Source organism: Sciurus carolinensis, chromosome 16 (genome assembly GCF_902686445.1).
Source record: "Sciurus carolinensis chromosome 16, mSciCar1.2, whole genome shotgun sequence".
Classification (NCBI taxonomy): Eukaryota; Metazoa; Chordata; class Mammalia; order Rodentia; family Sciuridae; genus Sciurus; species Sciurus carolinensis.
Genome location: NC_062228.1, coordinates 64458818 through 64475156, shown reverse-complemented (window position 1 = coordinate 64475156; position 16339 = coordinate 64458818). Strand labels below are relative to the sequence as shown.

Here is a 16339-nt window from a genome sequence, read left to right as displayed (position 1 = left end):
CTTCTCCTTGTGGTTCCGAATGACCAGGAGAAGGTCCACCCTCATGTTTTCAGGTGCTGGGAATGATTGATTCTTCTTTCCTTTTCCTTTCTCTGCCTTTTCATTCTAGTTTTGCAGTGCTGGGTTGGAGTGCAGGGCCTCGTGCATGCTAGGCAAGCGCTCTTCCACTGAGATACAGCCCAGAACTCACAGTTTTTTGTTTTTTTTTTTAATTTGAACAGGGTCTCACTGAATTGGCTAGGCTGGCTTGGAACTTATGATCCTCCTGCCTCAGCCTCCAAGTAGCTGGGATTATCCCAAGACCCTAAAAATGACTGATTTTTAAAATGTATACAAGAATAAACATGTGGAATAATTGGAAGGAAACTCCATATTCTCTTACAGATGCTTAATCTATTGTGTGTGTATGTGGTAGGGTGGGGAGGGTACAAAGGCCCCCTCAATCAGAGTAGAGCACATCGCTAAAATTGGAGGCTTGTGGAATCCTAGAGGGACCAAAGAAGTCTCCCAGGCTCAGCCGTTTTCTAGCCATTTCTAGTGTGAGCACTATGCACACCCAGGTCCAATCACTATTTTTTTTTTTTTTTTTTGATACTGGGAATTGAACACAGGAGCGCTTAACCACTCAGCAATATCCGCAGCCCTTTTTAAGTATTTTATTTAGAGACAAGGTCTGACTTTGCTTATGGCCTCATGAGATTGCTGAGGCTGGCTTTGAACTTGTGATCCTCCTGCCTCAGCCTCCTGAGCCACTGGGATTACAGGCGTGCACCACCACGCCCCGCTTCCAATCTACTCTCAGTGGGACAGGATCAGTTCCTGAGGAAACCTGTAGGAGGATAAGTGCTGTGTACGAAGCTGCTACTTCTCTCCATTGCACCTTTTCATATTTTGGTGTATTTTTTTCCAAATGGGTAATTGATTGTGAAACTAGATACTGAACTTCCATCTTTGGATCGTCTGAGCTCAACTCCTGCTATGACCACATCTCTCTGGTTTACTGGGAGAAGCTCAGGGCCTGGAACATTCCAGTGGTTCAGTGACCATCTATGGGAGGGCTGGCTGGGAAGGAAGGAAATCCCCATATGTGGCGGCCCTGAGAAGGGATGTGTCATTGGTGGGTGACACCTCGATGTGAGAGGCTGACTGGGGATTAGAACCTGGGTCTCCACCATTACTGAGAGAAATTCATGCCGAGCAGGGAAAGGAATGGGGTGGCCTCAGGTGCAGGCTCCGTGGTCCCCGGGAAGCAGGTGCCCATGGAGCCTGACAGAGCTGTCCCTTCCTGAGCCCCTGCTGGAGGGAGAGCCCTGGGGCTCGTCCAGCTGCCTGCAGCCTGCGTGTCTGCTGTCCCACGGGCCCTGTGGCTCCATCCCTGTGCGCAGCCCAGCTCAGGGGAGGAGGCATTATGGCCATGGCCGCCTTTGCCCTTCGTCCCCGGTGAGGTTGAGGAGGACACGGGGCATGAGCGCCGGGGCCTGATCCCTGGGAACTCCGTGGACCTGGGTCTCGGGGACGGCAGGGACGTGTTCAGGATTGTGGCCTCTCACAGGGCTGCGCCTGGACCCCAGCCTAGGAGTGTGGGCAGGCGAGTGTGTCCCAGGTTCCCAGGTCCTTCTCTCCCCTGGGAATGACATGGACTCCCCAGTGCTGCTGGAGCTGGTCACAGGAGCAGGTGGGAGAGACCAGGGCGGCCGCTGGGGGACGGGGCACTGAGGAGCTTGGGATGGCAGCCTCTGCTTCTCTTCCAGGGCCTCTCCTCAACCCTCACCTGGGCTGGGCCTGGCCCTTGGTCACTCGGGGAGGCTGGTCACCCTGCGCCTGGGCCCTAGGCGGGCAGGCACTACCCACCTGGAGAGGGCATCCTGGGTGCTGGAGGAGTCTGCTCCCTGCTCCCCAGGGGACGCGAGGTCCTCCTTGAGTTCAGGGTGCCTGGTCACAGGGGTCACAGCCCCTGCACCCACAGGAAGGGGTGGAGCGGGCACGTCCCCACCCTGGGCACCAGCGCCAGGGCCCCAGGGAGCCCCCGCCTCCTCCTGCTGCAGTAGGCGCAGCGGCAGCTCCTGGCAAGGTGCAGTCACACTGGGATGTGGCGGTTGCTTCTGACGAGGGAAGGAGGACACAGGCTCCCAGGACCCTGGGCGCAGACACCCAGGCCCGTCAGGCCTCTTCCCTGGTCCCTGAGCCCCAGTCACAGGAGGACGCACAGGCGTCCCTCAGGGGTCCCTACCGCTGGGCTCCCTTCTGGGGCTCCTGCCCTCAGGCGGGAAGTCCCCAGCCTGGCCCCTCGTGAGTCAGCACGGTAACTGGAGCAAATGCCTGAGATGGTCAGTCTGTGGAGAGCCCCTCGAGGCCCACAGTGCTGCAGGTTCTGGCCTTGGGTGGACTGGCCCCAAGGCTTTGGGTCCGTGACGGGGCAGCCAACACGATGGACGGTGGGGGGACGTGCTCACCTCCTGTCCAGGAGTGAAGGAGGAAGAGGAGGAGCGGGGTCCCAGGACCCCCGTCCAGGGCACGTGTCCAGTGAGTGGGAGACCTCCCACCAGGCCCAGCTCCCCACGCTCCCCGCCTCCCAGTAGTGCCCCCTGGGGGCCAAGCCTTGAGGGGACAGTCCAGGTGCAGACCACAGCTCCCAGAGGTCCTGCTGTCCACAGGAGTGGACGGAGCTACGCAGGTGTAGCTCCAGGTAGGAGGACGCTGGGGAGGCTCGGGGCTCCTGGAAAGAGAAAGACCAGCGCTGGTGAGCCCCAGGGCAGATGTGGGGACCTGCGGTCAGCTCGTGGAGACCAGGAAGCCATTACCTCAGTGCAGCCAGGGGGCAGTGGCCCTCGAGAGAAGCTGGCCCTCAGTGTGGCTCTGATGTCACCTGGACGGATTCACCGTCTAAGCAGGGGGACCGTGACCACCCCTCACTGTGGTCAGCAGCCCCGGGCTGGGCTCTCCTGGGGCCTGTGAGCAGCTCCCACCGGGGTGGGTACAGACGCTGCAGTGGACACCGCCAAGTGGTCGGCCCCACTGACCCCTGGACATCCTGCTCTCGGCTGAGGAGCCCCTCCAGGGCCACCTGGGACTCAAGCTGGCATGTGGGGTCCTGGTGACGCAGGTGGGAAAGGCAGAGAGGCCTAGTGCGGGAGGCGGTGTGCGGGGGCTGGGATGAGGGAGGGGTCGGAGCAGAGGCCCCAAGGGCGGCCTCGGACTGAGGTGTGAGAGGGGCGGGCGGGGAGCAGGCACGGCCTCGCTGGACTCCCCTCCTCCCTGTCAGCCCAGCCAGACCCTCGGGGCCTCGGAGGACGGGACTGCAGGGTCGGCCCAGGGTCTGCTTGACTGGCTCCTTCTAGCCAGCGAGGGGAGCCACCCTTCGCTGCACCCGGGTCACGGTGCCAAGATGGCCTTTGCTCTCTCAGCCTGGACTCGGCTCCCAGCACCTCCCTGAGCCCCAGGAGCCAGGCTCTGTCTAGGGCGGAGGGCGAGGACCCTGGGCTTCTGCTTTCTCCCCATCGTGGCGTCTGGCTGATCTGAACCCCCTGCTCCTCCCCTCCCGCTCTGGGCTCCAGTGCCGCTGTCCAGGTCCCCTGGTCCCAGGGCAGACTGTCCCCTCCACGGAGCCAGCGAGGTCTCTGCCGCCTCTCCAAGTGTGACGATCACTCTTCACCCCGACACACAGGCAGTTACACACACGCGTGTGCACGTGAAATCTGATGTGTGTGACGGGTGAGGGCGGCGTGCCGTCGTGCACTCTGCACTCTAACGCACGCAACGTGTGCATAAAGTGTGCCTGAGCACACGTGAACACGCACACGCACAGGCGTATCTTCTGATGTTATATGTGTTTGTAAATCGCTCATAATCGTTGGGCCAGTGAATGGATGAATAAAGGAATGAGAGAAATCACCTGAAGGTTCCCAGCGCAGACCCAGGAGCGGGGTAACCTGGTGGAGGCTGCGCAGGATTGCAGCCCGGGTTTGCCCTCCAGAACCCGGAGCCGATGATAGACTTGGGACCCTCCTCTGCGGTGCCTCAGGTGTAGCCAGGGCTCTGCTGGGGCAGCCTGCAAGGGGGCCCAGAAAGGAGATTGGAGGCTTCCAAAGGTGTCCCCGCTGCTGCAGCACAGGGCAGGGCCAAGCCCTTTGGGGAAGAGGACCCACAAGCCACGTCTGCAGGGAGAACGCTGGGTCAGAGGCGCCCTCAGTGGCCTCTAGGTCAGAGGCGCCCTCAGTGTCAGTGGCTGCGGGCTTACTCACTCCTCGCCTGCTCTGCTTTCCTGACGCTTGAGGCTCCCGTCCCTGTCACCCGATCAGAGAACACGCCAGACTCCCAGGTTAGCGGGTGACCTCAGTGCTCAGTTTGGGGAGTGGGAGCAGGTGGCACATGGCCGGCTCAAGGGACAGGGATGTAAGCTCCGTTCTGGCTGCTGTGGTAGGTGTTGGCGAGGGTGTGGGGGAAAGTCACACTCATACATTGCTGGTGGGGCTGCAAATCAGTGCAGCCGCTCTGGAAAGCAGTGTGGAGATCCCTCAGACAACTTGGAATGGACCCACCTTTTGAGCCAGTTATCCCACTCCCAGGTTTAAACCCAAAGGACTGAACATTAGCTTTCCACATCCATGTTCCTAGCAGCTCAATTCACAAAAGCTAGACTGTGGAGCCAACCTAGACGCCCTTCAACAGATGAGTGGATAAAGAAATGGGGTATATATACACAATGGGCTTTTTTAAATTAAGAGATCGCATCTATGTGGAGATGAGATTTGGCGTCAGGGTCTCTGGAAGTCTGGACTTGCAAGCTTCCTGCCTCAGCCTCCCGAGCTGCTGGGGTGACAGGCTGCACCTCAGCACCCGGCTGGAACCTGGTCTCTTTCAGGGCCTCAGGTCTGGGTTGGTGCAAGACCTTCCTTGACTTACCCATCGCTTGTTGCCTTGCCAGTTTTCGCTGTTGATTTTCTGCTGCTCTGAGGGTGTGTGTTGGGTTGCAGTTCCGCGTTCTAGTCTCAGAAGCAGCGTGTGTAAGATTGGGCTGTGTGCGTGTTTCCCAAGTGCCTCAGGGTTTGGAAGAGACCCCAGCAAAGCTCCCCAACTCCATCCCTGGGGAAACGGCTAGACTACGGGCACAGTCTATCGAATGTGCAGGAGAGAGTTCAGATGTTCTGCTTACTTTATGTTCACTTGGCAAATTGTATATGAGGGGATTTTGCCGATTCGACGGACGTCTTCTAATACACAGGATGTTCTGCTGTTTTCTCTTTGAAATGTGTGTGGAATGTGCCCTGCTGTCTGCTATCTTGCTGTTCTCACACTCAAATGTACAGCAGGGTTTTTTTTTTTCCCAAATATTAACTAACCTTTTCATTTTCCCTTTACTTGCATTTGGAGTAATTTGTTATTCTTCTTCTAAACTCTTGATAGACTAGTGTCGCTCTCGCCAGCAAGAACGACCCGGAGACGTGATGGGTGGCAAACTTCTTTATTAACAGCAGCTTCTTCTTCTTCTTTTAGGGAAGTTATTGTCACTTATATAGGTTATATCAACTAATTAGAATATTCATGATATGTGGGGAGAAGATAGACGTATATGGGTATAACTTGAAGCACCTAAGAATCACGCAAGAATCATGCAGAGGCCCTGACCAATTACTGAGACTTCCTCAAGGTGAAGTTAGTTGTATACGTGCAGAATAGCAGTTTTTCAACCGCACTGGCAGCTTGCCAGGCGCCATCTTGGCCAGGCTCCACCTAGGGCCAGGGGTCCGGCCGAAACCCCGACAGTTCCCCCTTTTTTCTTTTAAAAGAAAAGCTCGGGACCAAGCCTGTCTTAGGCGGAGTGGTCAACCACCGTCCTTACCCGTCATCGGATAACTGCAGAGCATGCTACAGCTCCTGTCTTAGGTTGGTACGGCATTACCTACTACCTTACCCGTCTGGTCAATGGTCCAGCCTCGCGAGCCACACTTGTGGGGAGCTGCCGGCCTCTAGGGCAGCCATGGCCTGATGGAAGATGATACGATCTCTCGCTTGACTCTGGCGCACACGCATGATAGTGCGTGAGAGGAAGATAACAGCAATGATCATAAGCATGCATAATGCTCCCATACCAGCCCACTGCTTAATAAAACTGAAAGAGGAGGATAACCAATTTAGCACTTCAGACATTGGAGCTACATCAACTCTAGTAGCATTAAGGCTAACAATTTGAGATCTAAGAATAGCTGTAAGATTATCAAATTCATAAGACCAGTTGGAACGTAGCTGAACAGACAAGATTCTAGACAAATTTGCTGCATAGCTGAAGTTATGATAAGCTATGGGTGTAACACAAAGTCCTCTTAGGTGATAAATGCATCCTACGCTTAACAGTTCCTGTAAAATGTCCATTTGTTCTTGAAGTAAGTCCACTCGCTGGTTCATAAGGAGTATGCCTGCTGTTAGATGTTGGTTTAGGGTCTCTTTAGTCTGTAAGGCTGCAGCTATATTTTCGGCCAAGTGATTGACTGCTGTTGCTGTAGGTATGGCAGTTGCTAGTGCTACTGTTGCAGAAACCACTATTGCAGTGACCATAGCCGCTGTGATGTCAAATTCTCTCCTGTTTCTTGATAGCAACACTGGCAATTTTGCATCTGTAACAGAGACTGGGACTGGTAGGAAGGTAGGAACACACATTAAGTCTGCCAGCAGGAACCTAGAAGCATTTTAACATTGAGGGATAGCACAAATCTGAAGTACAATTGAGAGAAGCAGTTGTTTTGTTACATAGTTGAACTGTTCCTCCTAAGAGACTAAAAAGAGGTAGTAAGTTAGTTTATTCCGTGGAAACACACAAACTGAGCCGCAGCTCCAGTAAAGCACCGGGTTACCCTTATTACCCAGAGTTAAAAAAAAAAACCCAAACAAAGAGACAAAGAGAAAGTTTATCTTTAGGGGACCTGAAGGTCTCCTCTATTCCCCCTTTTTGTTTATAAAGAACATTTTTGAGGGTGAGATGTGTATGTTCAACAATACCTTGTTTTTGTGGGTTATAAGGTACATCTGTGGTTAGAGTTATTTTAATTTTAGTGAGGAATTGGTTCTTACCAATTTTAGTTTTTAAAGAAAAATTTAGACTTTATAATGTAGTACAATCTTTAACAGTTGTTTAACCATAATTGTATAAACCCCTATTTTTAAGACAATTGTTTTAAAGAATAAAACTTAAGAGACACAAAGTTAAGAATGAATTGGTGTTTCTAAGAAATCCTTGTCATTTTACCATGTCATTTTACCATATAGATTGAACTTTGGCTTATATCAGAACATTAGTATTTTACCTTAGGAAAAACCTTAAATAGCTTTAGCTGTTTTACATACATACAACCAACTTGGTTACACACAGATTTGTTGAAACTTGTCCTTTGTTACACACAGACCTTTTTACCCAAAAACATTTCCTTTTACCTTTTACTAAATATATTTCTATACCCAAAACCTTTTATTTATTTATTTATTATTTTTTTTTATCTGTTGACACCTTTTTGTTCACATTTTGAAACAACTCTTATGAAATTTCTGAATTTAGATAAATTACCCTATTTTAATAAGATTAAATATTTTGTTGTTTATAGTACTCTTAATTGAAACACAGGTGAAACTTTTGGGACCCTTTATATATAGAATTCCACTTGTTAGGACATAACTCTTAGTAACCTTGTTTCTAGTTTAGTGAGGACATAAAGTAATTGTAAACCCTTTTTATTTACCAACCTATGAAAACACCAATAATGTTTAAGTATGATACCCCATGGAATTTGAGGAGTTAAGAGTACTTGATGTTATTTAACAATTAGCATTTTAACTTTGTAAATTAATCAGACGTCTCTACAAACACATTTGAGTAATCCCATACATGTTAACTCCAATTTATTTATTTTATAAAAACCAAGATATCAGACAAGTGTCCTGAACAGGATCCGTTGCCTCTTTCCTGCTGAAGAAAAGTCCTAGAAGCAATTGATATTAGACATTGTTTAACATTAACATTTCATTAGTTTGACCACCTGGAAACTTGCAAGTTATTTTTAAAAATATTTTACTTTTATTAGTTTACCCAATTTAAATTGAACCTTTTTAAATCATGTGAATAAAAGTATTTGGATCCATTTTTAAATTTTAATTTTTAGAGCTCTCAGTTTTGACAAAACATGACATTAGACAGCACAACATAAAACATAACACAAAATCAAAGGCCTTGTAACTTTATAGGTAAATGTTCATTGCAATGAAACAGCTGTTCAAAAACTTCAGTTGAATAAAAAATAGAACTGATCAAAAAGAAAAAAAAAATCATTAACCTAGGTATGCAGGATCAAAATTATGAGCTCAAAAATACAGCATTAAAGAAAAAAACAAAACAAACGAAGAATCCTAGAAAATAAGTTAGTTCTGTGTACCAGCCCAGAAGTTTAAACGGACACCTTTTTTTTTCTTCTTTTCTTCTTATCTTTAGGTTACCCCCCTTTTCTCCTTGAGACGCTGTAGTTACATTCCAATGTGGCAGGGGGAGGGAGGATCACCCAGGACTTTTTAACCCCTTTTTTGCCTGGTTGAGAAATCAGGTTAGGTTTGAATGCAGAAAATCATGAAACAATTATCTCTTACAATATTAAGAATTGATCCAAGACACAAACAAGCCACACAACAAACACAAAAATAACACACCACACACACAATTTGGTACCCCTTTATAAATTGAAACTAACTAATTTTACCGGGCAACGAGTCTGCCTTTTGTGAACTTTTACCGGGCTTTCAGTCTATTAACCTCTCTCTGTTACCGGGCTTCCTAGCCTTACTTATTTTATTACTTTATTGTTTTATTATTTTATTACTTTATTACTTACCACTTATTTTACCCTTGTCTGTGAAAAATTATTGTTCTTATGAAATTTTTGAATTTAGCCTAGTTTTAGACAGTTCTATTCCTATGATTAAATCTTACAGCACTAAGAGGTAGTTTACTAGTTTAAACACACAAACAAAAAGACAAGCGCGCGCACGCACACACTCTCTCACGCACGCACACACATACACAGTTTGGTACCACTATATAAATCTGTATCTGGCCACTTCACTCGTCCCTCCTATGGGGATCCTTTTGTGATGAATTGTCCCTCCTCTGGGGAACCTCTTGTGATGAATCGTCCCTCCTCTGGGGAACCTCTTTTTATGACTCGTCCCTCTTACGGGGATCCTTTTGTGACTCTTCTTTTACCTTTTTCAATACTTCCTCTCCCTGTGTAACTGCCTTTTGTAAAGCCTCCCGAGGGGAACGCAAACAAGTTCTGACTAATGACCAAACTGCTAACGTCCCTGGGAGTGTTACCGGACAGCGCTTTAAATCTTCCCCCGGGTGTTCCCACTGTGGGATAGTTAGCAATCCTTTCTCCAAAAACCAAGGTGAAATCTCCTCTACCTGCTTTAAAAATGCTTTAAGAATTTCTTTCAAGGGACCTTCCATTCTACATCTAGCAACCTCGTTCCCCATTTTTTGAGGAAACTTTAACCTCTCGTTCCTAGGAACTTTATCGCAATCACAATATTCTCGTCTCTAGGAAACCTCCCTGTCCACTGACAGATCTGGGTGCACACTTTCACGGATCGTTGCTCACCTCACTCACCTCTCCGCGGCACGTGAAATTCCCGGGTTTCGGCGCCACCTGTCGCTCTCGCCAGCAAGAACGACCCGGAGACGTGATGGGTGGCAAACTTCTTTATTAACAGCAGCTTCTTCTTCTTCTTTTAGGGAAGTTATTGTCACTTATATAGGTTATATCAACTAATTAGAATATTCATGATATGTGGGGAGAAGATAGACGTATATGGGTATAACTTGAAGCACCTAAGAATCACGCAAGAATCATGCAGAGGCCCTGACCAATTACTGAGACTTCCTCAAGGTGAAGTTAGTTGTATACGTGCAGAATAGCAGTTTTTCAACCGCACTGGCAGCTTGCCAGGCGCCATCTTGGCCAGGCTCCACCTAGGGCCAGGGGTCCGGCCGAAACCCCGACAGACTAGCTTAGTTCATTCATTAAAAACAAACAAACAAAAGTTTTCCAAGCCGGGCGTGGAGGCTCATACCTGTTATCAGAGCAACAGGGGAGGCTGAGGGAGGAGGATTGTGAGTTCAAGGCCAGCCTCAGCAACTTAGCCAGGTCTAGCAAACGAGTGAGACCCCATTTATAAATAAAATATAAAAAGTGCTGGGGTTGTGGCTCAGTGGGCAAGCACCCCTGGGTTCAATCCCTGGTACAAAAACCCAAACCAAAACCAAACCAAAGCAAAACCCGCATCCTGATACAACCAGCAAGGTCCTTAGTCTCACTTCCCAGTTCGATGTGTCCCATTATCATCGTCAGTCATGTCAAGACACCTCTCCCTCTGCTTGGTTCTCCGTCTACTCACTGATTACTGAGAAACCTCTGGCTTTATTTGCAAGATGTAGGGAGGTAGGTCATCTCTGATGTTGAGTCAGGCGAGTCTCAGGAGTTCTGGAGTCTGGAGCGTTAGGCGGTCGGCTGGCTGGAGTCACTAGTGCGAGTCCTCTGGGGCAGCCCCCGGGTGAGTGGGGCCAGAGCAGCATACACACTGGGCTCCGCTGGGGGCTGCTCTGCCTGGGAGGAAGTGGGGGCGGCCGCCCCCCGTCTGAGGGTCACGCTGCACAACTGGGCGTAGGTCATGTCCTGGGGACCTTCAGGTGCAGCAGCCTGGAGTGGGGAGATGGCGAGAGGGAGGGTGTGTGCTTGGCAAGGGGAAGCCGGGGGCCTGGACAGGACAGGACCCACCTGAGTGTCCATGTGTCTGTCCTCTGCATCCTCTGTGCCCAGGAACTGCCCCGACAGTGGGGGAAGAGGGCAGCTCCCGTCCCTCCTGAGTCCTGAGTGCTTCACCTGGGCGTATGTTGCTCCCTTGGGGTCCCCGTCAGGTGGGCTCTGCAGCAGGGACAAGGCGAGACAGAGGGTCCCCTTGGGTCCACTCGGAATCTCCTCAGCCACATTCCACTTGGTGATCAGAGAGACCCTTTAACAATCTCAATCAGATTATGTGTCACCCCTGACAGGGTCTCCAGGGACTTCCTGAGGCCTTGGAGGACTGGCAGCCTCCTCCTAACACTCCTGCCCTGCCCACGGGCCTCCAGCCACACTGCCCATCTTCCTGAAAGAGCTGCCTCAGGACCTTGGCACCTGCCGTGTCCTCTGCTGCAGCTGCTGGTCCAGGTTCGCGTGCCCTGTGCATCCAGTCTGGTGCTGAAGGCGGCTTATCCGAGCCCTCCCTGTGCCCGTCCCTTTCTCTGCTTTATTTCCCTAAGGGCTCTGCCCCCCTGAGGCTGCGTGACTTCACATTGTCCCCTGGTGAGCACAGGGCCTGGGGCTATGCTCCTGCTGCATCCTCAGCTCCCACTTGGAGCTGGTCAGGAGGGGCTCCCTGAGATTGGCTGGACGGCCGAGTGCAGGGGACCCTCAGGGACGGGCGACTCATTCACTCCTGGTCCTTCTGAGGCCCCAGGACACAGCAACAGCCAGGGCCAGGAGGGCACCAGGTGGGCCCAGGAGGCCACAGGAAAACAGGGAGGGTGGGCCCAGCAGGGGAGGCCGGAGCTCCCAGAGGGAGGGGTCAGCCTGGGCACCCCTGAGGGCCCCGTGGAGGAGGACAGCCAAATGGCCGGTGGGCTGGGCTGGGCAGGAGAAGTTCCTTGTGCCTGGACGGGGCGGGGTCTCACCCGACTGTCCAGCTCCACCCCGACCTCGGGCTGCGGGTCCTTCACAGCAGCATCTGCGGGGGCAGAAGGGGGTCGTCTCCTGGACAGAGTTGCTGGGGTCTCTCAGTCCCACAGGCCCTGCCCTGTCCCAGATGGGGACACAGAGGCAGGGAGTGGTGGTGACGTCCCAGGTCCACAGCGTGGGGATCAGTCCACACAGCCTGAGCCCCAGGCCTCCCGCCTGGCCCTCCCGCCCTGGGAGATGGGGAGCCCTGGGGCTCCACCCCACCCCAGCCCTCTTCCCCTCACAGAGGTGTTGTTCCTGGGCGGCAGCGGCTGGGCTGGACCTGGGGAGACAGGGGGTGTCAGGTGGCAGTGAGGATGGTGGGGGGTCTGGGTCTGGAGCAGGGGTCACCTCTTCTGCAGGCCGCTGTCCTGGGGCTCTGCCTCTGTGGGCCCTGCAGGTCCCTGGAGGCCAGCCTCTGTCTGGGCTGTGTGAGAGGAACAGTCTCAGCCCCAGGGGGAGCCACGCACCCCACAGGCCACCGCAGGGGACGGGGGGACTTGAAAAGGCCCCTCCAAGGTCTCCTGAGATGGGACGGGGTCAGCAGCCTGAAATCCGTCTGCATGTGGTGAGCAGGGTCTTCTGTCCTGCTTTTTCTGTGGAAGTGTTTCCTAGTGACCTGTCCCCAGGGGCAGGTTTCCCTGGGGCTGCTGCCCTCGCCCACCTTGCCTGACCCACAGGGAGTCGACGGCCTGCTGAGGCCCAGGTCACCACTGCCACTCACCCGCCTTCCTGCGTCTGCTCTGATGCCGGAGGAGGAGGAGGAGGAGGAGCAGGAGGAGCAGCAGGAGGAAGGCCACTGAGACCCCGACCAGAACCTGCAGCAGCCTTCCCAGTCCTGGGCACAGTGACATTGTGAGTAGGGGCCATGCTGCCTTCCTGAGCACCCACTGTGTGCCAGGGCTTCCACCTGTCAATCACGCCTCATGGCACCGCCACCCACCACCCAGTTACAGATGAGGAAACTGAGGCTGAGAGAGGGGCCGCCTGCCCAGTCACCCAGCAGGAGCAGCAGAGCTGGGGCCTGAGCTGGGGGAGTCTGACTTCCAGTCTCCTTCCCTCCACCAGAGCTCAGCCTGAGCTGCAGGGAAGGAGCCTGGACACCCTGATGGCCCTGAGCCCTCCCTGCACAGGGTCACTGTCACTGCACAGAGGGGACAGTGCCTGCAGGTTCAGGTCCTGGGGCTTCCCTGGGTGCCTCCTCTCCAGCAGGGCACAGCCCAGGTCAGCACTGAGGGGAATTGAAGGTCAGGGCCAGGCCTCTCCTCTGCACGTGGGGACTCTGAGCCCAAGGGGAGGGGCTGTCCAGGTCAGCGTGTCCAGAGGAGGCTGCTCCACCCCAGCTCAGCCCTGTCCTGGGACCCACCTCCTGCCAGAGCCCCTCACTTACCACTCTGAGGTCCTGGGCCCATGGAGTTGAGGGGCTGCTCCTCAGGGCCTCCAGGGGTGGGTGGGAGGTGAGGGCTGGGTTGCCTGCTCCCCACTTCAGCTGGCTGCCCGTCCCCAGGTTGGGCCCCAGTCGCACCTCTGCCTTGACCTCACCCTCTTGCCTCAAGTTTTGAGCCACGGGTCGTGGGGTCCCCACCCCCATTTCTGGCAGATCCACAGGTCCCTGGATACTAATCTGTCCTTGAGGGTTTGAGGAGGACCCGAGGTCCTCTGGAGACTCAGAACAGCCAGGACAGGGTGGGGTGGGGAGTCCTGGCTACGGGTGTTCTTGAGTCCTCAGGGATCAGACTTGGGGATGGGACCAAAAGCTAAGGGCTGCAATCCCAGAGGATCCTGGGTAGGAGGCAACAGGAGGGTGAGGGGTGCAGCTGACCCTGGGACCTGTCTGGCTCATCCTCCTGCCCCTGCCTGGCCTCCCCAGGACTCCCTGTGCCCACCCCCACATTCTTAACTCAGTGATGGGGTGGGACACATGCTGGAGGACCCAGTGGACCCTCTTTCTGAGGGGTGGATCCCGCTGGCTGACCCTCCCAGGGCCCCTCACTCCCACCACTCAGAGCTGCCCTGGGCAGGGCCCTGAGTGAACCCCTAGCTCACAGAGGATGGAGTCAAGGGTCACTCACCTGAGACCACCAGGACCACGGGGGCACTGGGCCATGACAGCAGGTAGGGGGATGAGCTTTGAGACCCATAGCACCTGTAGGTCCCCGCCAGGGCTGAGGTCACAGCTCTCATGGAGAATTCTGCCTGGAACCCTGGAGCTCTGGACTCTGGTCTCAGACGCAGGGGGGGATCAGCTGCCCCCTCCTTGACCAGAAGGAAGGTGTCCCACTGGATCCTTGATTGACACAGCAGGGTCACGTTCTCTCCTGAGGACACTGTGGGACCCGGCTGCACTGAGAGGGAGGGTGTGGCAGGGAGCTGTCCTAGAGAGAGGAAGGAGGGGTGAGGGGCCCCAGCTTGTTCTGAGCTGAGACCTCACCAGGGCCTCTCTGAGGACCTGTGCTCTCTGTCTGGCTCAGGGTCTCTGATCTTCCTCTCCCTGTGCCTCCCTGTCTCTGTCTTCTCTGCCCCTCCCTGACCCTCCCTGCCTCTCTCCCTCCTGAGACCCCACACCTCACCCTGCCCATCACCTCCTGGGCCTCCCCCACAGGGCTGGGCAGAGTCTGGGTCACTGACTGCACACACTGGGCTCCTCACCTGTGACCAGGATGTCCAGGGGGTCACTGGGGGCTGACCACTCAGAGGAGAGCCTGTGTCCACCGTAGCATCTGTACCGACCCCCATGAGAGCCTCTCACAGGGCCCAGAAGGAAGGTGGCCTGAGACAGCCCAGCCTGGAGCTGCTGGCCAGGGAGCTGTGGGAGGTCCTGTCCGCCCTCCTTGGACAGAGCAAATCTGTCATAGCCAAAGTCTGAGTGACACTGGAGGGTCAGGTTCTCCCCAGGGTCCAGGACTGGGCTGTGCTGGGTCAGGAGGGAGGGCTTCCTGGACAGCCCTGGAGGGAAGAGGAGCCTGGGCTGAGGGGAGGACCTGCCAACCCTGCCTCCCTCCTGCCTGCAGGTCACTCTCTCACACCCTGGGTCTCTGGCCATGTGGTCCCAGGTTCCCTCATCCTCTCTCTCACCTGGGGCTCTCTAACATAAAGGTCCCCACAACCTGCTGCATGTCCCCAACTGTGTCAGGGAAGGTGGAGCTTCCTCACCTGAGACCTGGAGCTCCAGGGGGTCACTGGGTTCTGACCACACCTGGGGTGTTGTCCTGTAACTGCCATAGCATGTGAATGTCCACCTGTGGCTGGGGGTCACGGGGCCCACAGGGAACTGGGCCTGGAACTGCCCACTGGGGTCTTGCTGTGAGTCCAGGGTCCAGGTGAGCGTGTGGCCTCCTTCCTTAGTGAGAACAAAGCTGCCATATCCCTGCCGTGAGCCACACTGGAGGGTCACATTCCCTCCTGAGGTCACCACAGGGCTGGGCAGGGCTGAGAGCCTGGGTTTGCTGTAGGATCCTAGCAGAGAAGGAGGCAGGTGTTAATGGGCTCCCTCCTCCACACTGTCCCCAGCTGGGTTGTGACAGGGACAAGTGGGAGCAGACCCACTTCCTGAGGGCAGAGCCAGGTGCTGGGATCCCAAGTGTCCTCTCACCTGTCACCACCAGCTCCAGGGGGTCACTGTGCTCTGACCAGCCAGCAGGGCTGTGATAGTAGCATTGATATCGCCCTGCATGGTGCTGTGTCATGGTTGGGATGGGGAACTTGACCTTGTTCCTGGTCTTCTGTGGGATCCTTGTGCCCCAGGGCACTGAGCTTCCATCTTTCTCCAGACGGTACTCCTGGGCCTCCAGGGTCCCCTCACACCAGAGTGTCACTGGCCTCCCCCAGGTGATCACAGATCCTGGCTCAGCCCACAGGGTGGGCTTGGGGAGGGTCCCTGTAAGGGAATGAGAGGCTGGTTCCCAGCACAGCCCCTCAGATCCCAGCCCTCAGCCCAGCTCCCTCCAAGATCCACAGCCTCAGCCCACAGCTGCTGTTCTCCATCCACTGCCCAGGGTGGCTCCTGGTCCCCAGGGAGGAGCAGGACCTGGGCCTGCTGGGGACACTCACCTTGCTGCCCTCGGGTCCCGGGGCCCAGACTCAGCCCTGGAAGAGAGTTCGTGTGAGAGTGGAGCCCTGAGGCCTGAGCAGGCCCTCTCCTCCCCAGAGCCTCCAGGGCCCTGTGTCCCCTGATGGCCAGGGCTGGCTGTGGGTTGGGGTCCCTCTGGGTTGGGGTCCCTCCCAGAACAGCATGTCCCCTTCCCTTATTCACATCTCACCAAGGCAGAGCAGGGCTGTGAGGGTGGGGGACATGACGTCTCCTGCTCAGGTCCTGGCTCTGCAGGTGGAGGAGGTCAAAGAGCATGGACAGAGGGTCACAGGATGTGGCCAGTTCGAGGCTGGGTTCTGCCTGTCATGGGGTGTCACACAGCAGCCCACCGGAAGGGGAACTGCCCTCCCCCTGAGTACTCTGCAGCACTGTGTGGGTGGGCCTGGGCTCCCTGCAGGAGCTCAGACAGCAATGGGGCCTGTCCTCACCCCTCCACTGTCTGCCTGATCTGTCCTCATCC

At 54.4% G+C, this 16339-nt stretch overlaps 1 protein-coding gene across 3 annotated transcripts; it reads right to left on the bottom strand.

The window, feature by feature from the left end:
* Nucleotides 1-10094: 10094 nt before the first annotated feature.
* On the bottom strand, nt 10095-16082 carry LOC124966907 (leukocyte immunoglobulin-like receptor subfamily A member 6). 3 transcript variants are annotated; one of them, XM_047528772.1, is made up of 14 exons: nt 16049-16082; nt 15840-15875; nt 15382-15666; nt 14943-15245; nt 14439-14735; nt 13862-14164; nt 13711-13732; nt 13180-13262; nt 12514-12627; nt 12141-12216; nt 12035-12072; nt 11747-11799; nt 10812-10958; nt 10095-10733 (listed from the first exon to the last, which is right to left on the bottom strand). In XM_047528772.1, exons 1-14 carry the CDS (start codon nt 16080-16082, stop codon nt 10533-10535), a joined length of 1992 nt encoding a protein of 663 aa, XP_047384728.1. In that variant the 3' UTR covers nt 10095-10532. The 3 variants fall into 3 exon arrangements, with proteins under 3 accessions (XP_047384728.1, XP_047384727.1, XP_047384729.1); XM_047528771.1 differs by lacking the exon at nt 13180-13262 and having other exon boundaries at nt 12514-12644; nt 13699-13732; XM_047528773.1 differs by lacking the exons at nt 13180-13262; nt 13711-13732 and adding an exon at nt 12894-12903 and having other exon boundaries at nt 12514-12668.
* Between the last annotated feature and the right edge of the window lie 257 nt (nt 16083-16339).